Source organism: Passer domesticus, chromosome 3 (genome assembly GCF_036417665.1).
Source record: "Passer domesticus isolate bPasDom1 chromosome 3, bPasDom1.hap1, whole genome shotgun sequence".
In the NCBI taxonomy this organism is placed as follows: Eukaryota; Metazoa; Chordata; class Aves; order Passeriformes; family Passeridae; genus Passer; species Passer domesticus.
Window position 1 is genome coordinate 61554184 of NC_087476.1, and position 25676 is coordinate 61579859.

General features: G+C 39.1%; 2 protein-coding genes across 6 annotated transcripts in view; one reads left to right on the forward strand and one right to left on the reverse strand.

The window, feature by feature from the left end:
* The window catches only part of TMEM181 (transmembrane protein 181), a 34060-nt gene extending 16775 nt beyond the window's left edge, over positions 1 to 17285 (forward strand). For all 5 annotated transcript variants that reach the window (XM_064413435.1, XM_064413439.1, XM_064413438.1 and 2 more), the window contains 14 exons: positions 396 to 486; positions 1050 to 1168; positions 2254 to 2373; positions 4302 to 4382; positions 5346 to 5445; positions 6167 to 6297; positions 6900 to 6991; positions 8049 to 8106; positions 8753 to 8855; positions 8952 to 9003; positions 9595 to 9677; positions 10747 to 10836; positions 12448 to 12514; positions 13441 to 17285. In XM_064413435.1, the coding sequence (XP_064269505.1) occupies positions 396 to 486; positions 1050 to 1168; positions 2254 to 2373; positions 4302 to 4382; positions 5346 to 5445; positions 6167 to 6297; positions 6900 to 6991; positions 8049 to 8106; positions 8753 to 8855; positions 8952 to 9003; positions 9595 to 9677; positions 10747 to 10836; positions 12448 to 12514; positions 13441 to 13519 (1266 nt within the window). In that variant the 3' untranslated portion in view covers positions 13520 to 17285. The remainder of the gene's footprint in view (positions 1 to 395; positions 487 to 1049; positions 1169 to 2253; positions 2374 to 4301; positions 4383 to 5345; positions 5446 to 6166; positions 6298 to 6899; positions 6992 to 8048; positions 8107 to 8752; positions 8856 to 8951; positions 9004 to 9594; positions 9678 to 10746; positions 10837 to 12447; positions 12515 to 13440) is intronic.
* Positions 17286 to 20131: 2846 nt separating this feature from the next.
* DYNLT1 (dynein light chain Tctex-type 1) lies at positions 20132 to 25194 on the reverse strand. The gene is made up of 5 exons (XM_064413444.1): positions 25080 to 25194; positions 22387 to 22428; positions 21110 to 21233; positions 20831 to 20908; positions 20132 to 20537 (listed from the first exon to the last, which is right to left on the reverse strand). The coding sequence occupies exons 1-5, from the start codon at positions 25104 to 25106 to the stop codon at positions 20467 to 20469; spliced, it is 342 nt and encodes a 113-aa protein (XP_064269514.1). The 5' UTR covers positions 25107 to 25194; the 3' UTR covers positions 20132 to 20466.
* Between the last annotated feature and the right edge of the window lie 482 nt (positions 25195 to 25676).

A 25676-nucleotide genomic window follows, 5' to 3' on the forward strand; every position in this document is an offset into this window, starting at 1 on the left:
AGTTTAACAATCTTAAAACTTTGTAGCAGATGAAGGCCCGCAAATCTGACTTTTGATGTAAAGTGCTAAAAATTATTTCTTTTATTCAGGCTAGGCCTCAGGATTTTGTTTTCCACATCTGAACTTTTCTGTTTTATTGCTGCTGCTTTTATAAAGTTTAGGTAGTTGTACCTTTCCTTACTTCAGTGCTTTGCAAAATACATGTGCTGTTCAAGCTACTTCTGTGGAAGACTTCTGTGTGAGCTGCTTATCACGCTGTCCACAGAGTAGCACATACAAATCTCTTCTGAAAAACATTGTCACAAAGATAATTAACATGCCTTTCATTGTTGTAACTACAGATATGTCATGTAACAGTGAAAAGCCTGGTGCTAACCTTGTGGGGTTTTTTACAGCTGAAGCCCTTTAATTTAAGTTCACCACCACTGTCAACTTACAACCAGCAGCTGTGGCTGACCTGTGTGGTTGAACTGGATCAGCATGATGGTGAGAATCTGGCCTAATTCTCTGGAAACTGCTATAGCAACCTGTCTATTGTACCTTTAATTGCATCTGTCACACACATGATCCTGTTGCTTTCTGGCTGTGGTTCGTGGGTTTTGGTTTTTCCCCTGATACACTTTTCTTCCACCTCACCCGCCTCCCTTGGTAAAAGCATGGACTGATCGAATTGTAAGCAACAGGAGTAGGGGACAAGTTGTTTGCTATTTTTTGTGAAAACCATAGTATCTAGATAATCTGTGTATTTCCTTCTTCATTTTGGGGGAAATTAGATGTGTAGATTGTAATTATATTGATTTTTCAGTACAGCTTCCCTGTATATATGTGAGAAATACTGTATTATTAATTGTTAATCTGTCAAGACTCAGTACAGGGTTTGAGATTTACTGCCTGTGTATAAAAATACTGTACCCTACTCCAGTAATGTGTAACTGGGTTAGTCTGAGTAGTATTTGGATAGAATATGTGTTTTAAACAGTTTTGGAACTCTATTTGAGATTTAATTTCTGTATGTAGCAATAGATTAATGCTTTCTGTTTTAATTCCAGTATCCCTCAAGAAGAATGTGACTATGACAGTGAGAGTCCTGGGAGTGGTGAAGGATGGAAGCACACCATACGTTAACAACCAAGTTCACAATCGGACGAGGTTACTCAGCTGTGCACAAGTATGCACTTGCTTAAACAAAACTCTGATGTAGTGCATTTGCTTTAAATCTGTGTGCATCCTACTTTACATTGAATGCACCTGTTAAACAATAAGAATAAGAATGGACCTGTTAAACATGTCTCAGGAAAGACTCTCCAGGACAGTTTTATTTATAATGGCAATGGAGGCAGTAATGCTGACAAGACACCTTCCTGTCCATCATTTTTCTGTTTACTTCTGTGACTTGTGTCTATTGCCTGTTAAAGACCCCTCTTTCTTGTTAGAGTTGCTCTTTGTCAGTAAAGCAGTGGGTCCTGTTCAGTCACCTAAACAGGTTTAGCAGTACTGAAGAAAGGGAAGTTGTTAGCAGAAGATTTGATATGGGGTTCCAGAGGAGAAAAAAATTCTTCTCCAACACCTTGCAGAATCTGCTTGAAATCAGCTGGCAGTTGTGTTCTGAAAAGCCACATTTTTTGCCAGTGTGAAGAAACATTTGGAGATGCTAATGTAATTTTCACTGAAATTTTTAAGCTTAAAGACATTCAAAACAGCTTCTCCAGATGCAAATCCTTTAGGAGGGACATAGCTGAAGTTTTTTATGATAAGCATATATAGTTAATCAAGTGTTTTCTTTTTATATAGATATATGAACATATCTATGAAGTTTGCAGAAATTAATTAGAAGTGCTCCATTAGATTTAATTACACAGCCAAGAGAGGAATATACTTGGCTTTTCTCTTTTGTCCTGTTAACTTTTTAAATGAGTTACTACAAGGTAGCCCCATCTCACCAGCTTGAGTTAGTGACAGAGCTATTTCATTCCATCCTGCTGCTGCAAGCAGTTGCTGTCACTGGCTCAGGTGAAAAGCTGGCACTGTTTATTGTTCAGCCACTGATCCACGTGACTGACTTCAGCAGTTTCTTCTGCTCCCTCTGGTATCTTTCAAGAAAGTCTTGATTAGACTTACTGAGACTGGTGAAATATATAATAAATATAATCAATATTGGGCCATTTAGGAATAAATTCTCTGACCTATACTAACAGTGCATATTCTGGAATAATTTGAAGACTTCTATGTTTTGTTCTTTGTGTGTGTTCCCAGAAATGCAGTGAAATCATTGTTGCTCACCTGGGCTACCTGAACTACACTCAGTACAACATATTTGTAAGCTTTGAAGATCTGAACAAGTTAACATACACCATCCAGAATATTACTTTCACAGTGAGTATAAAGGTTTAGTCTAGTAAAAGAAGTCTCTTTAGTGCTGTAGAAGTGTGCTTTAACTGCAACAAAAAAGTATCGTATTTTTGAAGATTAAAAAAATGCAGAATAATATTTTTTTCTGTCACTACTGATGTCAGAGCTATTATAGCATTTACTGTTGATAAGGGTCTGGACCAATTTTTTTAACTCTAAAAGGAAAAAAAAATTCTCTCAGAACTACTGCTGCTGTATTCTGTAATAGATAAGTTTAGTCTGAGTGCTGGGAGATATTTTTTGTAATAGGCAAGCTAGATTAGAACATCCAGTTTTCTGCATTTGCTTATAGAGATGCTGCTTGTCTGCAGGATGGTATTTTTTTTTCAGCCTCCCCAGGATGTGTATGTGAATTAGCAAAATTTTCCAGACTTCATAAAAGTGTGAACTGGGAAGGTTTAGCTAACTCAAAGGAAAATTAAGAGATTTTTTTTTGAGGAGCACTGTGCTTATGAGGAAGATAATTGGGTTTTTTCAGCTAACACAAGCAGGTTACTAAAATAATTCACTCAAATGATCTCCAGTGGAATAACTATCTCAGTTAATAGTGCTAAAGATTGCTTATAATGCACTTATATAATGTGTATTGATTGACTCCAGAAAGAAATTTAGAAACATTTGCATTGGGAGAAAAGGGAACTAAACCAGGTTTATAACACAGGTTCCTCTTGTATATTTACCTGTATACAGCATTCACTGTGTCAGAGCAGGTAGCAACCAAAAATCTTACTGTAAAGAAAAAATATTTTTAATATACCAAATGAACTTAATAAATATTAATATTTTTAATACTCCAGTGCATAAAGCACATAATTAAAAATAAGCTCTAAGGGGAAAAGCACCCTAGGCTTGCAAACCCTTTATTTAGTTCCAGATTTCAAACAGAGCATAGTATTGGGGCATTTATAGTTGTACAGTTTTTTATCTTCCTTTGCAGTCTGCCTTTAAGGGAGACCTGCATGTAATCCCAAAAAAACTTCAACGCAAACTTTCCCGCAGCAACTAAAATTGTCATATTTATTTAATTATTAAATTGTTTATGGTGATCTCAGTTGAAATCAATGGATTGCCTTTTGTATAATAGGTTTCTCTACATATAATTTTCATTCTACATTTACAGTTTAAAAAACAAGACAGTGGTTGACAGATTTAATACATTGAAAGGTAAAGCTTGTTCAGATGAGCAGAGCATGTGTTGTGCCAGGGAGCTTACTTTTCAAAAATGGCTTCAGAAGCGTGCCAGGTATGAGATAAATTGTCAACAGAGCTGAGCTTATGTAAACTGACATGTTATAATTAATGTTTATGCCTTCTAATAATTAGAGTAGAAGAAGGATGCTTTCCCCCTTAATCTATATAAAGATTTCTGTGTTTCTGGTAAGCTACTTATCCTTCCTTTACATGATTTTCTCTTTTTTAACTTCTGAGACAAGTGAGTAAGCTTTAAGAAAACAGACTCCTTACAGGAAGTGCCCCTGTACCTTTCTGACTTCTCCATAATCAATTTGTGCATCTGACCTTGGTAGTACAGAACAACACACCGGATTTACTCATTTATTGGCATTCAGACTTTGATTGAAAGTGCAGTTGAGATCAATGAAGACTATCTTATTTGTCCTGAGAGTGCTTTAACATAGGACAGCAGTATGTTAGGAAGTGGCAGGATAAAAGAGAAGCAAGGCTATTAGGCTGCTTTTCTTATCTTTTTATCAGATAGTCCTATGATTACAAATTTGTCTTTATTTTTCTATGATGACACAGTGGAATTTGGTTATACCTTTAAATTTTGAAAAGCCACCGAACTTTTCAGTATCTGCAATAAAGTGCTAATTATTGTTGTCATATGTAGTTTGTCAAAATACTCCTCATCAGGCTCTTCTATTCTCTTGTAGTGGAAGACCTATAATCCAACCTTTTCACAAGTGGAAATATGGTTCCGATTTGTCTTTGTGGTTCTTACTTTTATGGTCACGGTAAGATTTTTTTGCAGCTTTTCTGGAGTTTATTATGTAGGCAGCTGATAACAGTGCTCTCTAATGCTGTGGTTAGGAATTTAACCCCAGGCAGCAAAGTTGACATGTCACTGAAGGGGTGTAAAAATGTTTCTGAAATACTTATGTAGTTGCTGCTTTTATGTTTGTACAAGTGGTATTGAAGGGACATTAAGAAAATAGGATAAATGGGAAAACTTGTTTTTCTAAACTCTGGGTTTGGATTAAACAGAAAAAAATTACTTAGACAAAGGAAGTTGTGATGAGATACTAAAGAAAAGTATTATTTTGCAGTGTAGGTAGGCTCAGGAATGAGATGGCCAGAATGTGGGCTGTGTGACCTTGATCCAACATTAAAGTTATCACTGCCTTGCATGTGAGCATGGGCCAGATGACCTCCAGAGGTCCCTTACAACCTAAATTATGCTATGATTTAGATGATGTCTCCTCTCTAACCTGTCTTGACTTCTGGAAAAGAAATGTTTGTAAAAAAAAGCCAACATAAAATCTAAAATCCTGAATTTTCAAAGTAGGGATGCCAAAATACTGCACGCTTCCACAGCATTTTTCTTGCAGATGAGGTTGCTCAGGCAATTGTGAATATAAAATGCAATCTGCTTTTTAAAAAAGTGAGTTCAAGTCGTTGATAGCGTGTTACCAGTACACAATGAGGCGACATCTTATCTTTTTTTTCACACATTGTTGGTTTTCAGGTACTGGCTGGTTTACTTCCCAGTTTGTTTGAGGAATGAAGTCATTTGCATTGGGGTCAGCGAACAAACCTGAAATAGAAACTAGGAGACCTGGTGCCCATTTTACAGTGTGCTCAGTGGCAAAGGCCTCATGAAGTAGCCTTTGCAGTGTCCTGTGTTCTCTCTTAGCTCTGGTTAAACCATTGGAGGCTGTATTCCTTCATTACAAATTGTTGTTGTTGTTGTTTTATAGTGTCTCTTTGCACATTCCCTGCGGAAATTCTCCATGAGAGACTGGGGTATTGAACAGAAATGGATGTCCATCCTACTTCCTCTCTTACTACTTTACAATGGTACTTGTATCCTTGAATTTTTGGAAAGGCACCTTTTTAAAATAGAAGCAGGAAAAGAAAAGACAAAAAGAGAAGGCAAAATGGAATTTCTCCTTCAACTTATAAGCAGTTGTTTATAAAGCTTCAGAAAACTAAATTTAAAAAACACCAGCCCTTTCCAAGTGTAGCAAATTCAAGGGCATAATGAGTGGGTGGATTTTGTTCTTCTCAGTCACATGGATGTCAAGTATTTATTTAAAACTCTGATTGGAATAGGTGCCTGCCATACTTAACCTTTCAATTTCTGTTTGTCTGCTATCTTCATTTTTCAGATATTCACACTTCAGTTAAAAATGGAGGCTACTTTTAGTCCAGTAAAACAGAGCAAATTCTAGCACTTTCTAGCAGTACCAAAAGAATATTTGCATCTTAGTCATTATATGATAATTTTTAGGTTGTCACCATTAACAGTGGTTTAGTAGAAAGTCTAATAAAACCTGAAATCTTCTAGAAATGTTGGCAACCATTCAATATTATTCCTACAACAGAGTGGATTGCTGCTGGAGGCACCGTTTTCTTTGTTAATTTATTTAAAATAAAAGAAGCTCCAGTTTCATTTACTGGGGTAATTTGAAAAATACAGGCTTTTTTTTTTGTTCTGCTGAAGTTAGATTCTTTTTTACTTTTCATACTGAAAGGGTTTTTTTCTCTCTGTTTAACCTTTTTTTTTGTTTTGTTACAGATCCATTTTTCCCCCTTTCTTTTCTGGTGAACAGCTGGTTTCCTGGAATGCTGGATGATCTGTTCCAGTCGCTGTTTCTGTGTGCATTGTTGTTGTTCTGGCTTTGTGTTTACCATGGTATAAGAGTGCAGGTAAGAGATGCAGCAGTATCTTCTGCTTACTGAGGAGACAGGGCTTGTTTTGTTCAGTTCTCTCAAAAGGTGACAGAAACGAAATCCAATTCTTACAAAACAAACATTTATTCATAAAGTACAATGTGTCATATGAAGCTTTGCAGTTAGAATGATTTATGGTGATGTAGATTATTTTGAGTCAACCAAGCCTAAATGCAATAGATGGGACAGTCGTCAGAATTATGATGCCATTATGCTTCATTCTTGCTTGAAGGGTTTTGATGTTGTATGTGGTAGTTGATTGGTTTTTTCAACTACTTCAAAATGCTACATAAGAGAAATAGGAGTTCTGGAGCCTATGCCTGTATTTGCATTATCAGTGAAATATGTGGGACCTTATAAATAGGATGCTCCAACTCTACTTCATCTTATTCACACAAATGATGATACAATATAATGTCTTCTCTAGTCACTTGTGCAGGGTAAAAATGCAAAAGATGAGTCTCTTAATCCAGTTCATGTTGAGTAAAACAAAGATGATAGTTATTTTATTCTGTCAAGAATGAAAAAAATCTCAGGTGTGGGTTCACACTTTCACCACATTATTGTTCTCTTAACAGGGGGAAAGAAAGTGCTTAACTTTCTATCTGCCCAAATTCTTTATTGTTGGACTGCTGTGGCTGGCCTCTGTTACTCTGGGAATATGGCAAACGTAAGTAATTTAAAATGTATTTCACAAGTATGAGCTGAGAGTGTTCACCAATGAGAAGATTGTGTGTACCTAGTGGTATCTGTTTCTTAATACTCGGATTGTGATACAGGAATGGAGTTCAAATTCTACATCTTTCTGTTCTGCAGATTGTGACTGATTTGAAAACAGTTCTCCATGGACAACCTAGCAGTAAACAATTTCATAAATCTGAGTGTGATCTAGAAATCATTCTCCTTTGTCAGTGTGTTATGGCTCCCTACAGGAATCACTCTAGTGCTATGGCTCAATTAGCATTTAGTAGCTGAAGCATCAGTTTCTCTCTGGCTAATTATGACATACTTTGACCAGACTTTCTTGACTATTAAACCTGCACAACTGGTACTCACATGGCTTAGTCAAGCTATGCTGTCCTTACTCAGAACTCCATTATTTTGCTTGGTTTAGTGGTTCTCCCTTTTTTCCAGTTTGTTGTGTTAACATAAAGGTGTCACTCTTCCCCACCCAGAAAACTTCATCCATTTTAGTACATTTGTAGTTTCATACTGTTTTGGTCTCAAGTGTTTGTCCCTTATTTTATCTCTCAGAAGGAAGATGCCTTCTAACTTTCTCCTTGCCATTGTACATTACTGAAAGCAGTGCAGTTGCAGGAAATGCTCATGTTGTTAGTAAAATTGCTATGAGGGAAGGCTTCTTGCCACAATTTTCTAAGGATAAAATGTAGACACTGAATTGTGAAGACTTGTAGGAATCCTGAAGGCTTGTAGGAATTGACATGATACATATTTTCTAAAAAACAAGTGGGGAGATTAGACATGATCCCAATTTAAATCCTCCATATTTCTGCAAATTTAGTTTGCTGTATATGGTAAATTGACATGACTCCATTGGAATTAATGGCATTGCACCAACTTACACAGCCAAACTCTTTTGTTATAAGCTACACATAATAACCTTAAGCCTTTTCTTTGTGAGTGGGTTTCTTGGTCAGCATGTCTTTTTAACCTTGTCTGGAATTGTGCATTTTTAATACCACTTTCTAATTTTGAATCTTTTGTAGTGTGAATGAAGTACATGACCCTACCTATCAATACAGGGTTGACACAGGTAATTTCCAGGTAAGTAAAAAATTACTTCTTGCTGTCCAATTGTCAGGTACAGTTAGGCAATATAAGGAGATACAGGCCTGTTCTTTTATAAAAATGTATAACAAAGTTTAGAAAACTTTAGAAAATGCTGCTCAGGCAGTCTTATTCTGACTAGAGTACTTCATTTTTGATCATGAATAGACCGTATTGATAGCTGTCCTATTGAGAAAATTAAATTGTCTTGCCAATCTATAGACTAAACACCACAAGTTCGTTGGGATTGAAAGAAAAAATTTTTAGTCTGGTGTTCAGTTTTGTACGTCTTAATTTCTGCCAAGGTCCCCTACTCTAGTAAATTTCAGATTTTCTTGTTGTAAAGGAAGATTTGATGTACATGGGTCCTTGTATTGTTCTTGGGAGCTGTGTTTTTAGAGAATTATTGAGATTCAGCCAACTCGGAACTCAGTTAACAAAATCCTGGTTCCTATTAAGCATCATTTCTTTACATTCCCCAAAAACCTCCCTGAATGTATCACCATCCGTGTTTCATGAGCCTACTTTCCCTGTATAAATTGACCATTCTGTGTTGTGCTTTTGGAAACTAATTATTTTTATTGGCAGAAGAAGGAATAGATGAAATCTTACTGAATAATAAAACTTAACACTTTCCTTATAGGGAATGAAAATCTTCTTCCTTGTGGTGGCAACCACATACATTCTCTACCTTTTGTTCCTGATAGTGAGGGCATGCTCAGAACTTCGAAACATGCCTTATGTTGGTAAGGAGTACTTCTTTTGATTCTTCCAAAATACACTTGCTTCTCCTAGATGTAGGTGTAAATTCACTGCTAACAACTTTTCTCAATCTTTTTCAGATCTCAGGTTAAAATTCTTGACTGCATTAACCTTTGTAGTGCTTGTCATTAGGTAAGGCTTTTCGAAGTACATTTGTCACTACTCCAACTTTTCTAACCTTTTTTTCAGGTCTTTGAATACATTGTGTTGTAATAGGTTAGTCAATGAAACTGAAGAATGCCTTTTAATATTATTGTGATGGCAAGCATTTCTTAATTTTTTAACCCTTCTTGAGGCTTTTTGAGCTAACTTTCTTTTATTTTGATTACCTGGCAATGCACAAGCTTTAGAAGTTCACTTGGCAGGGCTCTTCTGGAGCTTTGTAGGCTTCACTTAGTCAAAGCAGAAGTTTACTGTTAATTTCTTACATTACTGTTAAAATCTGTTTTCCCTACATCAAGCTGTTATTTCAAATAACTGTTGACTATTGGATTGTCTGTAGTAGATGAAATCTGAGCATTTCTGCTTTTCTCAGCTGAGTGGTAACTTTTAATCACAAAAGAATCATTCTTAATTTAGAACTAGCTAAGCAAATGTATTTTAAAATAAATGGTCTGCATGTTAACATAATTACCCTCTCATATACTCTTCTATCAACCTGCTATTTCAATTTTGCAGCCTAAGGACACAGTACACCTATATGCTTTATTTTTTTCCCCACAGCATTGTTATACTCTACCTACGCTTTGGAGCACAAGTTCTACAGGACAACTTTGTTGCTGAGCTGTCAACTCATTATCAGAACTATATCCTTTTGTTGTGATACTGCTCAAGTAGGAATGTTAATCTGTTTTCATGCAGAAGGTGCTTTAAAATGATGTGTCTAAGACTGAGACCTTTGACTTCTAGGTGGACTCTTATAGTTGACTCTGTTTTGTTTAGGATTTCCTGTCAGCATTTTGCAATGGCTCTTCATAAAAGTTATCTGAGTTTAGTGTGTCCACATCACAGGCACATCACAACTGCTTGTCATACTCTCCAAGAGGAATGAAGTCTTAGATATGTGTACCTTATGCATATCTTAACTAATTTTAATGAGATATTATGGCAAATTTGGCTGTATTTGCTGCCTCAGTTGTTTGCTCTATACTTAGCAGCTGTCATGGGGCGTATTAAAATATGAGACATTAATCGTTTGGATGTCACTGAAAATGCATTTGTGTATTGGTCTATATGTGATAAGTGACAACAGAGAATTTAATTGGCTTGAGAGACTGTTTCTGGTGTCTTTTGCCAGCAGGATTGTGACCTGCATTCCTGCCCTGAACTATGAGATCCTTGCTCTGTGTGACTGCAGCTGCTCTGGTTGCTGATTAGCTTAGATATGAGTTGGGAGGTAGGAGAAAACAATATATAAAACCTTTAGTGTTCACCTAAAACAATGGCAAGAAACCATCTTCGGAGTTCTATCCACATGTCCTTTCTCCTTCCTTCTTCAACACTGTGCCAAGGAAGAACTTTAAAAAATAAACCAAACCAAACCCACCTGAACACCCAACTTACTCTGCTTTCTTTCAGCATTCAAGGCAGAACTATTTGATTGACCAAAGACTCCACTGCTCAAGAGAGCACTGTATCTCTGCAAATGTTACTTGTGTTAAAGCTCTGCTTTTAGTGGGAGCTTTACCTTGAAATAGCTTGAGTACATTAGTTGTCATTGAGTTTAAAACATGCAGTTTTGTTTAGCCACTCATGCACACAAACTTGAGTGAGGTAAACATTCTTTCCATTGAAACAGCCTGTGTATGGGTTGGGTCTTGTTCCAAAGTTAATATGTATGGAACTATATTGAGCAATATCCTTAACACTTACTACCAGCAGAATTCTTATCATTTTATGGGTTATTGAACTTTTATCTCTACACATTAGCCTTTGTGTATTCCCCCTCGAAGAATGCACTGTATGGTAAGTGTGAGCCATTGTCTGGCAAATGTGGATGACAAGAGCTGCCCTATTAGCAGATGCTGTGCAATGTCTTTGTATTCTGGTTGTCTCATTACTGTTCTGGTTTGCATTGAGTTAACGTAAGCCAGAGCTGCACTCACTGCTCCTGAGCAAATCAGTACTGGAAATATGAAGGAACACATAAAATGTAATCAACTGATTAGCTGGGCTTGAATTCTTGTGCGCCTAGAACAAGTTTACAGTCAGTATGATGTTTGCATGTAATGCACCAACCTTTGAAGTGACTCACAGACAGCCCTTAAGGAACAGCATCACTTCATTTGTACTTTGTTCTAATGCAAGTTAATACACTGCCATGCTGGCAAACTGGACTCTGAAATCCAAGTGCTGTTGGAAAAGTAGGAATGAAACTGATCTCTAATATGGGAGAAATTTTGGAGAACTTCTTATGGGCAGGGGGGGCTGTACAGGGCCCATGTAAGGAGGGACAAAGGATTGAGTCAGTGGCAGTTCTGGTTTTGCATTGTTGATATAAAGAATACAGTCTGACTTACATAATGATTATAAAGCATTTGCCTCACTAAAAGATAAAGATCATTAAAATAAATATTTTTACTGAGTACATTGTCTGCTTTAAGCATTCTGTTCAAGGTACAGAAGCATAGAAGAGCCCAGTTTGGAATAGACCTGGAAAGATGGTGTGGCCCAGCCTTTCATGGGAAAGGAGGCCTAGCTGAGATTATCTATCAACCTGTCCAATCGTATTGTGTATGCTGAGAGCATGCAGGGGGAAGGCACTAAAGAATGGAGCTCGTCCTTTCTCTAATTTAGAGTTGAGATGAAGAAAACTGTTCCAGAAAAATGCTATTTTTCCATTCAGAATGGAAAAAGAGCTGGCTGGATGCAGATAAAGTTGGAAGCCTTCTGTTGGGTTGCAGAAGTATTTGTTTGCAGACAGCAGAAGGTAAAATGCTGCCAGGAAAAAGTTGCTATGGCAAATTGCTAGATTGAATTTTACTTGCATATAACTATGAACTGCAGCTAAGCAGCACAGATTATGCAAGAAAGTAAGCCCTTAAAACAAGCTAGAGGAAATGGTCATAAATAGCAATTGGAAAGTATGTGTTTCTTTTCATCTCACCATAAAGGTACAAGTTTTTCCTTCCTCTCTTTTAAGGATAGAGAATAACTGGATAATCACTGACTTGCAGTCAAGGAATTCCAACTTTGGTCTACTATATTTTTAGTTTAGAAATAATCAAGAAGTCTGTGCTTTTAAATACATATGAAATTTTGATTAAGAATAATCAATTTATGTGCAGGTTGAAATATGACATGGGAAATTGCACAGGGGAGGAAATGAACTTAGACAACATGCAGAATATTTATCTAAAAATGAGATTGTGTTGTCTCCTTAACCCTTAAGAACACTATAATTATGTGGCTGAGCGGTAGTGAATTTAAAGGAGAGAATTCCTGTTTACATATAGTTTTGCTGAACTGTGGTTTTGACTGCCTTGGAAGTTGTTGTGTCTGTTGCTACAATGTCGAGTTAGCACTACAGTCACATTTATTTAACACACTAAATTAACCCTTATTTGTGTTTTCCAGAATCACAGTTGAAAGACAATCCTGCTTTTTCTATGCTGAATGATTCAGATGATGATGTGATTTATGGGTAAGATTTAAAAATACCTATGGAGAGTTACTTCTGGTGTGTTATTTTTGCAATATTCTTTTACATATTAATTAAGTGAAGGGTTTGTTAGTGAAAGTTTTCTGCCTGAAGAATAGAAGTATAGCCTTTTCTGAAACAGAAATACAATGAGAATGCATGTTTTTTTCTTTTTTTTGGTTTCTAAAAGGGATTGCCATGGCAGTGATACAAACAGGTAAGAAAGTATTATGGTGCTGGTAGATCATGGAGTGAAGGCAGTAAGAGCTGTGAAGGGAAAGGGCTTCCTTTTTACACTGGGAAGGACTGCAGAAGTCAGATGGAATTAGCAAAGAGCCATCTCATATGTAAATGATTCAGGGAAGGACAGGGTCACTTTTTAAGTCTCCAGCACTTACTGAATGAAGAATAATCAAGTCTAGCAAAACTTCCTTGACTTGGATGATTTTATGTAATATGAGAATTACAGTAGCACTTGAGACCCATCGCAATCAGGTGTCTGTGCTGGACATGAAATACACCCGTGATGTTTTCACCCCTCACCAAAGACACTGAAGTGGCTGGAACAGTGAGGATGGGACCAACACTAACCTGTTGGTAACCTGAACAAGTAACTTGTTCAGTAGCCTGAACAAGTTCATGCTGGGATAGCTTGCCTTTGGTTAGTTAGATGAGTAGTGGTAGTGCCAGCTTGCTTCCTGCTATTCTGTGTGAAAAATGGCTTTCGTTGGAATAACTTATTATGCATCATCCTCTAAAGGAAAATCATGTGTTGTTCATGGCTCCCACAAGGAAGAAAAACAGACACCAGCTTCTTACCCAAGTAACAGTTTGATGCCTCAATGTGGTTTAGAACCTTCCTCTTTATTTTCAGCTTGCTATCTGAACTGTTGTATGTTCAGAAATTACAACACGTGTCTGTTTCACAGGAGCGACTATGAAGAGATGCCTCTTCAGAACGGCCAAGCTATTAGAGCCAAGTATAAAGAAGAGTCAGACAGTGATTGATTGACTGGTTTCAATGCAGACAGACTTGTGCATCTGGAGTTCAGCCAGTTCTGAAGTTTTCCTTGTTGGACAACTTCTTTGAGTTCCTACAGTCTGCTATCATCTGAACACCAACTCCCAGGAAGGACATCCTGTTTCTCTTTCTGTTTACAAGGATAAAACTGAGAAAACAAGTGATGGAAATGGTTGTGGTAAAAACTGAAGAATCCAAATTTTTTACATGTCTTATAAAATGCCTAATAGCAGGATGTCTGTGGACTAAAATCTTTGTCTATTTCTGTTTTAAAGTCTCACAGATTGTATACTGCGTTTCAAGTTGCTTCCTTGCTGCTCAGTTTTGGCTCTTTTTTTTGTTTTGTTTGTTTTGTTTTGTTTTCTTTTATTTTCTTTTTTCTCTTTAGGATGATGTACAGCATACTGCCATTCATCTCTTGCATTTTGCATTACCTGTTTTGTATTCTGTCCACCATGGTATGAAGTGCCTCATTTCCCTTTCAGTTTTCTACCTTAGCCTTTTGAGCTGGAGGCAAGGAATGAAGTGTTTTGTTTTGTTTTTTTAATCAGTGCAAGAAGACACTTTCTATTCTTCCTTCAAATAAGTGATACAGACTTAAGGCCATTTTTAAAATACGTTTCAGTAAGTTTACTGGATTTAGAAGTGCAAGATACGGGCAAATAGGCAAGTTGTAGTGAGCCAAAATATTCTCAGTGGTGCAAAATTATTTGTATAATTATGTGTTTCATGACATGCTTTACTGCTACAGCAGAAGTGTCTCTGTTGTTTTTTTTAAACAGCCATTTCAAATCGAAATGCTTCAGCCACAACAGATCTCAGAAGGATGCCAGTACTGGCTTTTTCCTGGTCTTCTTGTATGCTGGAGGAGATTGACACTTACAGAGAATAGAGTATGAAAGTTTTTTAAGGAATTACAGTTTCAAATTTCCACACATTTCATTTTTAGAGGTTTTTTCCCTACATCAATTTTCCCTTAAGTTGTATTTATAGATAGTTACTCTACATGCTAGGAACAGTTGTGGTTGCTCATATACTGAATGTGTCTGAGAGTCAGCTTGTGAGCATGTTCTGTGCACAGTTCAGCTTCTTTGTCATACCAGTCACCACCTGTATGATGGGAATTTTTACTAGCACATGTTGTGGTTATCTGTATTCCAGTCTGTGCTGGAACAAAGTTATATGGGAATTAAGTATTCCTTGTACAATGCTGCTGCTTCTCTATTTAGAAGTTGGTTTTCTCCTACACCATTGTTCGGTTCTTTATTTAAGATGTTTGTTTGTAACTACTTTTGTTTTCAGATACTTGACCTTTCTAAAAGTATCTCCTTTTTTCATGTACTTGCAACAGAGATTTACTCTTGTAAAATTTCTCTGCCCTGCTGCTTTAGAAGATTCCCAAAAGCACTGTTAATCTACTGCATTATGGTGCTGGGTTGCACTAGGGAATTGTGCTCATCATTAAAGTAGTTTAAGCAGAATAGTGCAATGAAGTCCTGCTAGACTTGCTGAGTCATTGGGGAAAAAGGAGATTTGTTATGCTTTAATGCAACAACTGCTCTAGACTGTGCCCATTGCAGTGACCTTCTGGTGTCTGTTCAAGATCATGAAGGGGAGGCTGCACAAGGCAGCAGCTCACTTAGAGAGGACCAAAGGAACTCCAGCTCCATGTGGTTGTGCCCTGGCTGTCATAGAATAGTTCAGATTAAAGCAGTGCTCTGCTAAAGATGTGTTGTGAGACATTGTGTGCGTGTGAGAGAGAGAGGGAAAACTTTCTAAAATTATGTGGAGCTGTGAAATTTTTGGAGAGTATCTGAAATTAAAACCTTTTTGTGCCAGGGATCATTTCTTTGTTAGAAGCCAAAGCACTGTTGTATGGCTAAAGCAAGGAAATTACTGGGGAGAAAGAGCAGGTTTTCCCCTTTAACTTCTTACTCGGTATTACTTTAGAAGAACATATAGGAAAACACTAAAGAAGTAATTCAAGTGAGTGGTGGTTTTCTTTCCAGAAAACTGTAGTAAAATGCACCTTCAGCACTTCATTTTAGACTGTTTTGAAAGGGTATGGGAGATGCTCTGTATCCAGAGTCCATTGTCATTTTTACTGTTTCTGAGATAACTCTCCCTATTTCAATGTGCAGAATCAGACTTGGCAACGAATTTGGCATTGTTTACATAAGCCAAATCCTTTCAAGTTCTGTTGGAGTAACTGTGGGTATAGGAAGGAGGTTTTCAAAAACTGGTATTTACACTATTCTTACATACTCAGATATTTTTCCTGTGATATTGTTTAATTTTCTCCTAAATTGTTATGAAAGAGAAAATTTGACCAGTGTGCAAAGTACACCAATGTTTCTTACCACAGTCTGAACTAGTGTTTACAGTTAACTCTCAAATAGTGTCATGCCTTGGGATTTCATTAACTAAAAACCATATTTTTAATCTAACTTGGAGATTATTTTTTCTAAGCTGTTTTCAACCCATTTCTCTTGCTGTTTTGTTTGAATAAACTTCACTACATCACTACATTCACAGTGGAAGTAGAAAAGCTAAGAATGGGAAATGTGTACTTAAAGTAAGTATTTCACTATGAACATAGTGAGAAACTAATTTCTGTGGTTATTTTTAGAGATTATATTTAAGCAATTTTTTTGCCATGCAAAATAGCTTTCTATTTTGGAAGTGCTACAGTGTTATGGTAGCTTGGTTGAGTCACTGTTGCATCAAATTCGATATACAGTAAGATGGCAAAAGCAGTGAAGCAGGTGAGGAACTGGTTTTGCCAGCAAGACTCCTCTTATTTCCATGATTGGAGAGCAGACAGTATTTGAAGCATATTCCAATATGGGTTGTAAACAGCTTGGGAGTAGGTGGCATAAATTCACCTCTGAGTTCAAGTATTGAAATCCAAGGGTTAAACAGAAGAAATCTTTTTAGGAAGCTAGCCTGGCTTTCCTTTTATTACTGCTAAAGTAGTTATTTGTATCACTACTGCCACTGTACAAAACAAGAAATGTACACAGGAAGGCCCCACAGCACACAGTGATCCTGGCCCTAAAGGAGACATCACCCATTAATTACTGCAAGACTTCCACATACACAGTGATTACAAGGGTCTTCTAAGAAATCCATAATTGAGTGCAAGCCAGTCATACCAACTACTTTCTGTAATATTTGCTTTACAAACACAGCCAGTGTTGACGTTGGTGAAAACTTCCCTAGGATTGGCAGAGAGGCAGCCTAAGGCTTGACACTGGTGAGAAACAGCTTGTGCATTGGATCTGTGGTACCAGTACTGGGGAGAACAGTTCCAGCTAGGAAAGACTTCGATCTGTAGTCTTTCTCTGAGCCAAATGACAACATTTCATCCATAGTCACCCCACCCATTTCCTTTTGCTTATGCCAGTAACAACTTTTGCATTACTGTAAAACTTTTTTTAGGAGTTTGTAAATATGTAAAATGAAAATATGGAAAAATTGTGTACCAAAATGGTATAAAAATGTGTAAGATAAATGCTCTGTTTAATGAGAAGCTGTAATTAAATGCTGCTTTGAGAAAGTGTGCATGAGGACATGTTAAATATTGTGTGTAAGTTGTGCTAATAACAGCAAATTATCCATTTATGTTGTAAAACTTTATGCTAATGTGGAATATGAAGGAAAACTGAATATTTTACTTCAAGAAAGTTTCTTTGAAGACTTTATGTGCATAATCATTGTTAAATATGTTCATAATAAAGTTTTATATCTTTATATCGTATCCTAGGTTTATTTTCCTTCTACTGCATTTTAGTTTCCTTCTCATAAACTGTTTTCATGACTTACACATATTTTCAGTTTACATGCATTTTTAATGCATATTTAAGCTTGGTTAATTGCATAAGGATGGGATCCAAGAAGTTGTGTCATTGCAGATGTTTTGTATCGTTTATTGGAGTTTTTTTATTACCATGCCTGGACTTAAGGGACCTGCCATTTTCAAATGGCTTCACAGTGGCTTTGCCAAGTCTGCTGTGGCCACGCTGGCAGTGAGAATTCCCCTGATGAATGTTAATAGCAGTAATAAAAAATAGGTTTAGAGATAGTGAAGATGCTGATGTCATTCACCAACTTCTTACAACTGTATCTTCCAAAAGTCTGCTCATAGCTGGTAGACTGCAGAAGCGATCAGCACATCCTTGCTGTTTGGGGTGATGCCATTGCTTATATCAGCTCAAGGGGAGACTGAAATCTGTGCTGAATAAAATGGCCACAGCCTTCCCAGCACAAATGTATATCCAGCTTACTGCTGGCTGTAGTATCAGATAAGGTGGTGCTCTTTTAGCAGCAGCAGTCAATCCTGGAGCCATTTCCTTAGGTTTTAGCTAACACAGGTCAGTCTCCTGTGTGGCAGTGACAGTAAAAGGCTTCTCCCTTCTTCCTCCTCCTCCCCTGCAGACTGGCACTGCCATGCCCCCCATTTCTGTAGCTGTAATCATATAAAGAGCCACTGCAATAAGCAAGAGACAGCAGACTGGCTGTATAATTACCTTGACTGCTCCATCTACAGTTTGGGTTTATTTTTTTAAGGCAAATTAATTACCTAGAGCCAGGACTCTGCCAGCTCATCACCCAAATGCTTTACTTTGGCTGGGAAAAGTGCTTGAAACTAAGGTGTTTGAAGGCAATGAAAATTTAAAAATCAGTTACTGTAGAAGACCAAAACAGCAATTGCTATGCAATTTTAAAGAAGAGTAATCAGGGGAGTGGGAAACCAACACCCAAAAATCCACAACCTCTAAACCCCTTTCTGTAGTCCTAGAACTTATATTGGAAGTGCTGGTTATTGCTCACATTTAAAACCATCTATAAAACTGTTATCTACCTTCCTGTAATGCAGCTCCTGTTTTAATGCAACAGGAGTTTCTCTTCCCATGCAGCCGTTACAAGCATCTCAAACATTTGTTGGGTTTTTTTGCAGCTCAGCATATGCATGAACCAACAAACACCAAAAGATCAAGGGATTTGCTATTATTAACATGAACAAAGGACAAGGAATGTCTGGATGGCTTGACCAAGATGCAAATATTGACTCGAAGTGCACAAAACTGTTTCTTTTAAGTGTAAATAAATAGTTCAGTAGGTACTACACTGCCAGCATCATTCTGGCGTGATGGAAATTGGAAAAAGTATCTAAGCATCCAGGTGAAAAATTTCCTTAGCAACTCAAGAGGGCAAAAATTTATTATTTTCATTACACGTTTCTCTCTGACCCTGATGACTCTTTTAGGCATGCTATTCAATCTGCTTTTAATATTTTCTTTTTACAGATGTTGCATGATTTCTGACTGAAGACTGAACCCATACTCAAGCTCTCTTACAGCAAGGGATGTAAAGGATGCTCCTGTGGCTAAGGTCTATGCACACTCTGTATAGCCTGTAGCACTCACTAGGTAATATGTGAAAAGAATGAAGTGGCTTGTCATGAAGGAGATGCATTTACAGAGCTGTCAGCAGAATGGAATGTCAGCAGAAATACAGAAGCCTTACAGCTCTGTTAGAAGTCTCAAATGCACCAAGCACAAATCTGCTGATACATACACCTGTTTTGCTCTTCTGACAGCAGGTATGGGTAGGCAGGAAGAGGGTCAAAACCTTGCCTAGCACAGGGCTTTCCAGTCTGACTGCACTGAGTTAGCAGAGAACACACAACACTATGGCAAACAAACCCTCCCCTGCCATTTGAATTTGTAGTATTACATCTCTCCGGACTGTGGAATCATACTGTTGTGTTAGCAGTCATGTCTCTCTTAAACAGCTCTTGCTGAGAGCCAGATTCTGAACACATTAGACAGGGCTTCTTACAAAGAAGCAAATCACAGATTGCTCACGCTGACTCCAGCCCAGGGATGCTCTGCCACATGGGTCTGTAACTCTTTCAGCTTCATTAGCAGGGAGCTGCTGCTTGCAGAAGCAGCACAGCTGTTTGCAGAGTTTTTCTGAAGTTCATAGTATGCTCCCATTTCTTTAATTAGCTGAAAAAACATTACCCAAGCCTATTCTGAACACTTATTTACTTGTTATTCTTCTGCAACTTTACTCTAGAAGGCAGGAGACTTACTCACATGTTATTTAGTCACATTGCCTCAAGGCAGTTTTTTCCCCTTTCAGAAAGGATCTTGTTTCATCAGCTACCAGAACTCATCATCTGCATTATCAGCAAAATCAACATGGACTGTAGCAAGTAAGTTCAAGACCTACTTAACACATTCAACTGACTGCAGAAGTGAATGATTACCCAGGTGTGGCTTGCTGAGCACTTCCAGAATGTGAAAAATTTCTTACCCATGTTTGTTCGTAATGACATAACAATGAACGTAGTTATTGTTCCATGCTCTAAATACTATACAAAAAGACTAAACAGGTCCCAAAAATGCAGCAAAATTACTTTTTGATAAACATGATCTAATTTTCTTGCAACTTTGTAGTGACTCTGGCAAAATTATGAAAGTGCTTTTGCACTGTGGTATGTACCTCGACTATCTTGAAGAGAATTGAAAAAACAGAAACTTTTCCCCCCAATAACAAAAGATTTTCATTTAAATGAATCACACCAATGGTTATGAATTTCAATAATTTAATGCTAACCAAAAGTACAAAGTGTGAAATCAGTGTCTCATTTATATTGGTCTAAGAAAAGAAATCTAGAGAAAGTGTTTATACTGCAGCAGATTTCAGTATTAGCACCTTAAAGAGAAGTTTTTAAGTGATAAAAAAGTATAGAAAACACTGGTATGGTACTAGGTACAAACATAAAATAACATGTTTTCAAATTTCTACCTTTGAAGAAAAGTTACTAAAAAAATGCATTAAAAACAAGTTGTTCAGGTGTTCACAGTTTGAGTGGAGATGGAATCAAGTGCTGGAATAGAAATGACAAGAATGAACAAGGCAATTATATTGCGAGTCCGAAGGCACTGACAATACAGTACATGGTCTTATTTTCCCATCTCACAGTGCAGGTTCCTGCAAATACAAAAATAAGGGTTTCAGAAACAGAAGGAAGTAAAAGTGATTACATGCATGCCCCTACATGCATTTTCATACTTGTTTCCTTTAAGAATCTTAATAATGAGGCTTTCACAACAGCCAAGCATTTCATATACAGCCCAGATAGCATCACAGCCAAATGGAACAAATACCTAACAGTATGCTATTACTTCAAAACTACAGACCTGGGGGGGGGAAATATGCTGCCTAGTCTTAAAGAGACTGGCATTAAGGTGCTAGCTGGAAAATCCAAGGGTTGTTTTCCTTACCATCACTGGAGTTGTCCCAGAAGCAAGAGCTTGCTGTATGTAGTCCAGCACCATTCTTTTGCATAATCACACAGGTCACTGTTAGTAGAGAAGCTTTGATTAATTTCTCACAGGTAGCTCCATTTTTGCTCAGCTTAGCACACATATACAAACATAGGCAAACATGCAGGCTGGTGAGTAGTTCACAGATGAGGTTCTGCCTAAGATCCTCCCCCACCCCGTGCCTACTGGAGCACTTGCCTGTCCCAGGTTTCAGAGAAAAGGGGAAGCTGAGCTCACCGATGTACTTGAAGGGCTTCCCCAGCTTTGTGAGCTGGCTCAGGGTTTGTTCCACCACGCTTGTTGTCCACTGGTTCACTTTGCTGTGCTGGTAGGCATTGCCACCGATAGCACCCTCTATGGCCTGCGGGGACAGAGAGGTGAAGGAGCTGCACTGTCAGCTGCAAGGCACCCATTAAACTTTCCAACGTGGGCCCATACCCACAGAAAAATCCTAAATACTGCTGGTCCACACTGGCTGTTGGAGGTGTTTTCAATTATTAAAAACATGCAGGTCAGAGTCTGAACCAGGCATAGGAGAAATCATCATAGATCCCACCCTCTGTTCATTTTGTGATATTTAAGATCATTTGTAAAGTCCTACAGCCATAGTTATGAAAAGGGCCCTGTATTTAAACAGTCCTGAAGAGAATTTAAAAAGGCACAGTAGTGCAATAGCTCATCCATGCATATTCTTCTATGGAAATTAAATTCCAGTTTTAGAGCAGAGTAATTTTTGGAAGACAAACCCCCAGACTAAAACAGAAGACCCATGTAGTTGCTGGTTACTAACAGAGCATAAGCTTCCAGCCAAATAATCCATTTCACTTATGAGGATAGTTTCCCTTTTAAGATATAAATAAAAGTACACTAAACCTACATATTTTTCATTGGCACATTTTTTCATCACAGAGATTATTTTAAAAATAACTACAAAACTGGATTCAGAATAGACAGTAACATGCATGTGTATTCAATTTACAGAGTTTGACCAAAACAGTTATTTTGCAACAACAAAAAGACTGCACTACTCTACAAGAGGAATTCCAAATCCTGCTAGAAATTTTCTAGACAGAAAATTCACGTTTCTTAGCAACAAGAACGTTCAATCATTCCAAACAAACAAGAATTCACTTTGGAGAAAAGCATCTTGAAAGAACACAGTAACATGTGTATGCAGACAGACACAAAAAAAGCCTGTGTTTTACTAAAACATAAAATCTTTTTCTGTGGTGTTTAACATCAAACATCCCCCTAGAAATTCTAAAAGGGATGCACTGCAACCAGAGAGGATTATATGAAATTACTTGGATTTGCAATATATATCACAGCTAAAGCTTGGTATCATTTCTGCTGAAGTCCACACACTGGTTAAATCCACAGTTACCTGTACTCTGACAGCAGCCTATCTAGGAATCTATTACATATCAGTTATCACATTTTACTGGATTCCTTTTAGTACACAGCACACAACATATGAAATTTCTACGCCAGCAAAGTGAAAATGTTTAAATTACCTCTTTAATGATGCTGCTGACTTCATCAACAAGGAAGGAAGCCTACAGAAGAAAAAGAAGAATTTTAAATAATGAGTGGACATTCTTCTGTTTATGATGTTTGAGCTCTGTTAAGAACATGCACTAGAAATTTAATTTATCCTTGTCAGATTTCTGGCAAGTCAAAAGATACCAAGTCTGCCTTTATGTGCATATATATGTACTCTAGCTCCTTCAGCCCAGTCAAGTGAACCTTCTTAGAAAAGTAATGAAAAGTAAGAGATGAACTAATATTGGCTGGCCTTTTGAGTCAAGAAAGCTTTCAAATTTTAACTTGGAAGCATTTTAAAATACAATGTATGGCACTTGTGTTCATATGTATTCCCCTTTCCCAACAAGCACTAATGCCTGCACATCACAGTGGGCTCATGGAGATAACCCCAGCTGGCAGTCAAATGGAACTGACATCTCCAAGGCTCCCATGTGGACAAGGTATCAGTTCAGAGCTGAAGGAAAAACTGTCTTGACAGCCTCAGCCTAGGATAAGAAAGCTGCCCCTTGGAAACCAAAGGGGAAATGCAGCTCACTGGACCTTCAGCGAGCAGAGATCAAGCACGTGGAATCACACAGTGAAGGCCCCAGCATTTTACGGATCTTTACTGATACATTTACGTGTACGGTTAGTAGTTTATGTTTTCTTGTTTTATTCCCTCTGCTCCTGCTGCCTCCCATGTCAGGGGGTTAGAACAAGCTGCCCCCTCTGCTGGGGCAGCCCCTGACAGGGCCAGGGAGCACTGACCCCGCGCTGCAGCAGCGACTCACCCCCACGGTGTGTCACAGCCTCACCCCGCAAACCAGGACAAAGGAACAGCACGCACAGGCAAACTGGGAGTAAGAGTGTAAAGATGAACCTAACCAGGCGTCAGCTGTTGAGTGGATTGTCACTGGGAGGTCAGTCAGCCTCCCCAGCTGATAAACAACAGTGTAATTCACCCGGGGAGTTACACCAGCTTAGCCTCCTTCAATGACATTCAGAAAGATGAGAGGGGTTGATCATTCTCCATGACTGAAGGAACAGCACATCCTGGGAGACAAGCTGGGCAGTTCCTTTTCTGTACCTATCTAGAAGTACAATTTAACATTTTAAACAGCTTTTATGTGCTGTGGCAAATTCCTTTTTATTTTCAGCTTCTTGACTTGCATTTAATTTCAACACGCCTCATTTATTTTCATGGTCCTGCATTTTTCAGGTGCTTACATTTTAAGGTGCACCAGTGTGTTTAACCAACTAAGAGCTACAATTATCAAAAAACACTCTCTCCCTTAACACTTACAGAGCTTAAGAATATGCATGGCAGACATGCTATGCTGGCAGACATGAAGACTGCTGTCAAGCAAGATGATAAACCACATACAGTTTTCTTCTTCACATAATTTGCTCCGAGATGCCTTTGGTTGAGTACAAACATGGTTCGCACCAAAGTAAAATGATTTAAATTCAACCCAAGTTCTCCAAGGTATTTTGATATCTAATTTGTACTGAAACAATAGAGAGATCTGAGAATTCACTTCCAGGGCTGATGTTACTTTTCCACTGTCTTCCTTTCTTGGAATGATAAAGATGAACATAAATTTCTGATATCCAGATTTGGGATATATGTGCTATAACTGGACTATGAAATAGCACAACACTACCTGTTTTATCACTATGTCATCTTTTAATAAGAAAATTTTAATAAGAACGTATTTCCTTATGTCATCTTTTAATAAGATGACATAAGAATTTTTTTTTATTGAAAAATAAAGGAAAAATAAATCGGTTACTTTGCAGTTCCCCTGCTGCACCTCTCTGGCACAAAGCACGCAGACAATGTTTCCAAGCCCTTGTTTAAAAGGGCTGCTCCCAGGCAACACAGGCAAACTGCAGAGCAGTACTTGAGCCTTCAGTAATCCTGAATAGGCTTTTGAAAACAGCTGTAAGAATTATGTTCAAGTACGTTAATTATATATTTTTAAAGAACCCGAACAGTCTGCAACACAGGGCAGGCCCTGCGGTGAGGGACGAGGCTTTTAGAAGAGGACAAGCCTGACACACCTTCGCCCCTGTCGCTGCTTCGCAGTTGTGTCACATCTCAGTGACACGGAGACGATAACAGTGTCACAGCTCAGTGACACTGTCCCTCTGCAAAAGCAGCACTCCTCCTTAGCGGGGGGACATCAGGGGGTCATTTGGCACGATAACAGATTGAGACCCTTGATGTATCCCCCTCCGTATCCTGTGGGTGGGGTGTGCCTTGTGAGAGGCAGACGAGAGGCTGGGACTCCTCTGTCCTGCCCGAGTCCCGCCCTGCCCAAGCAGCGCCGGCCACGCTCCCATCCCGGCGCTCGGCTCTCCTGCGGGGCCAGCCCGCGGCCAGGACACCCCGCACGCCTTTCCCCGCGGGACCGGCAGGAGCAGGGGTAGAAGCCAGAGCCGAGGAGCCCAGCGAACACCGGGCCAGGGGCCGGCTGCCGGGGCGGCAGAACAAAGGCCGGGCCCGTCTGCCGCCGGGGCCGGGACACGCGGCTCCACCCCGGGGCAGGGCGACAGGGATGGCGGCGGGGGCGCCGAGGGGTGCGATCCGGGGCGGACGGACACCGCACGGGACCCTCGCTGGCCCTGAAAGGAGACGCCAGGCGGGAAGCTGTGCTCCGCCTGTTGCCCATCCCGTTACCTCCTCTGCCGTCTGGAACTCGTCCATCTTCCCGGCGGAGCCGCTCTCGCCGCCGCCCCGGCACCGCCCCCGCGCCGCCCGCACTGCGCCTGCGCGCCAGCGCCCGCCGCCGCTGGGCTCGGCCCCGCGCCCTCCAAGATGGCGGCGTTGCCACAGCGACAGCGGGCGGGCGATGGCGCTCGGCGGGGCGGCTGTGCGGCTGTCACACGTCCCGAAGGCTGTGGCTGAGAGAGGCGTGGGGGCCGCCTGTCACGGCTGTGCTTTTCGTACAGATAGCTTGGCATTCGTGTTCAGTCATCCAAGAGGTCCTTCCCTGCGAAGTCCTTCCCTGGGAGGTCCTCATCTGCTCCCCAAGGAGGGAAGGAGGATCTGCTACTTGGTTCTGGAAGCAGCTTAAAAAGAAGGCCTAGGTCATAAACTGAGAAATTTTAAAAGTAGAAAAACTTCCCCTGTCTTTCCATTATATCCCCCCCTCTCCCAGCCGGAGGGGAGTGGCTTTGGTGGGCATCTGACATCCAGACAGGGTCTGCCCACCACAGAAGAATATCTGAATTCTTAGAGTTCTAAGCAGATTCCATGATTTTTAGCAGACATAAC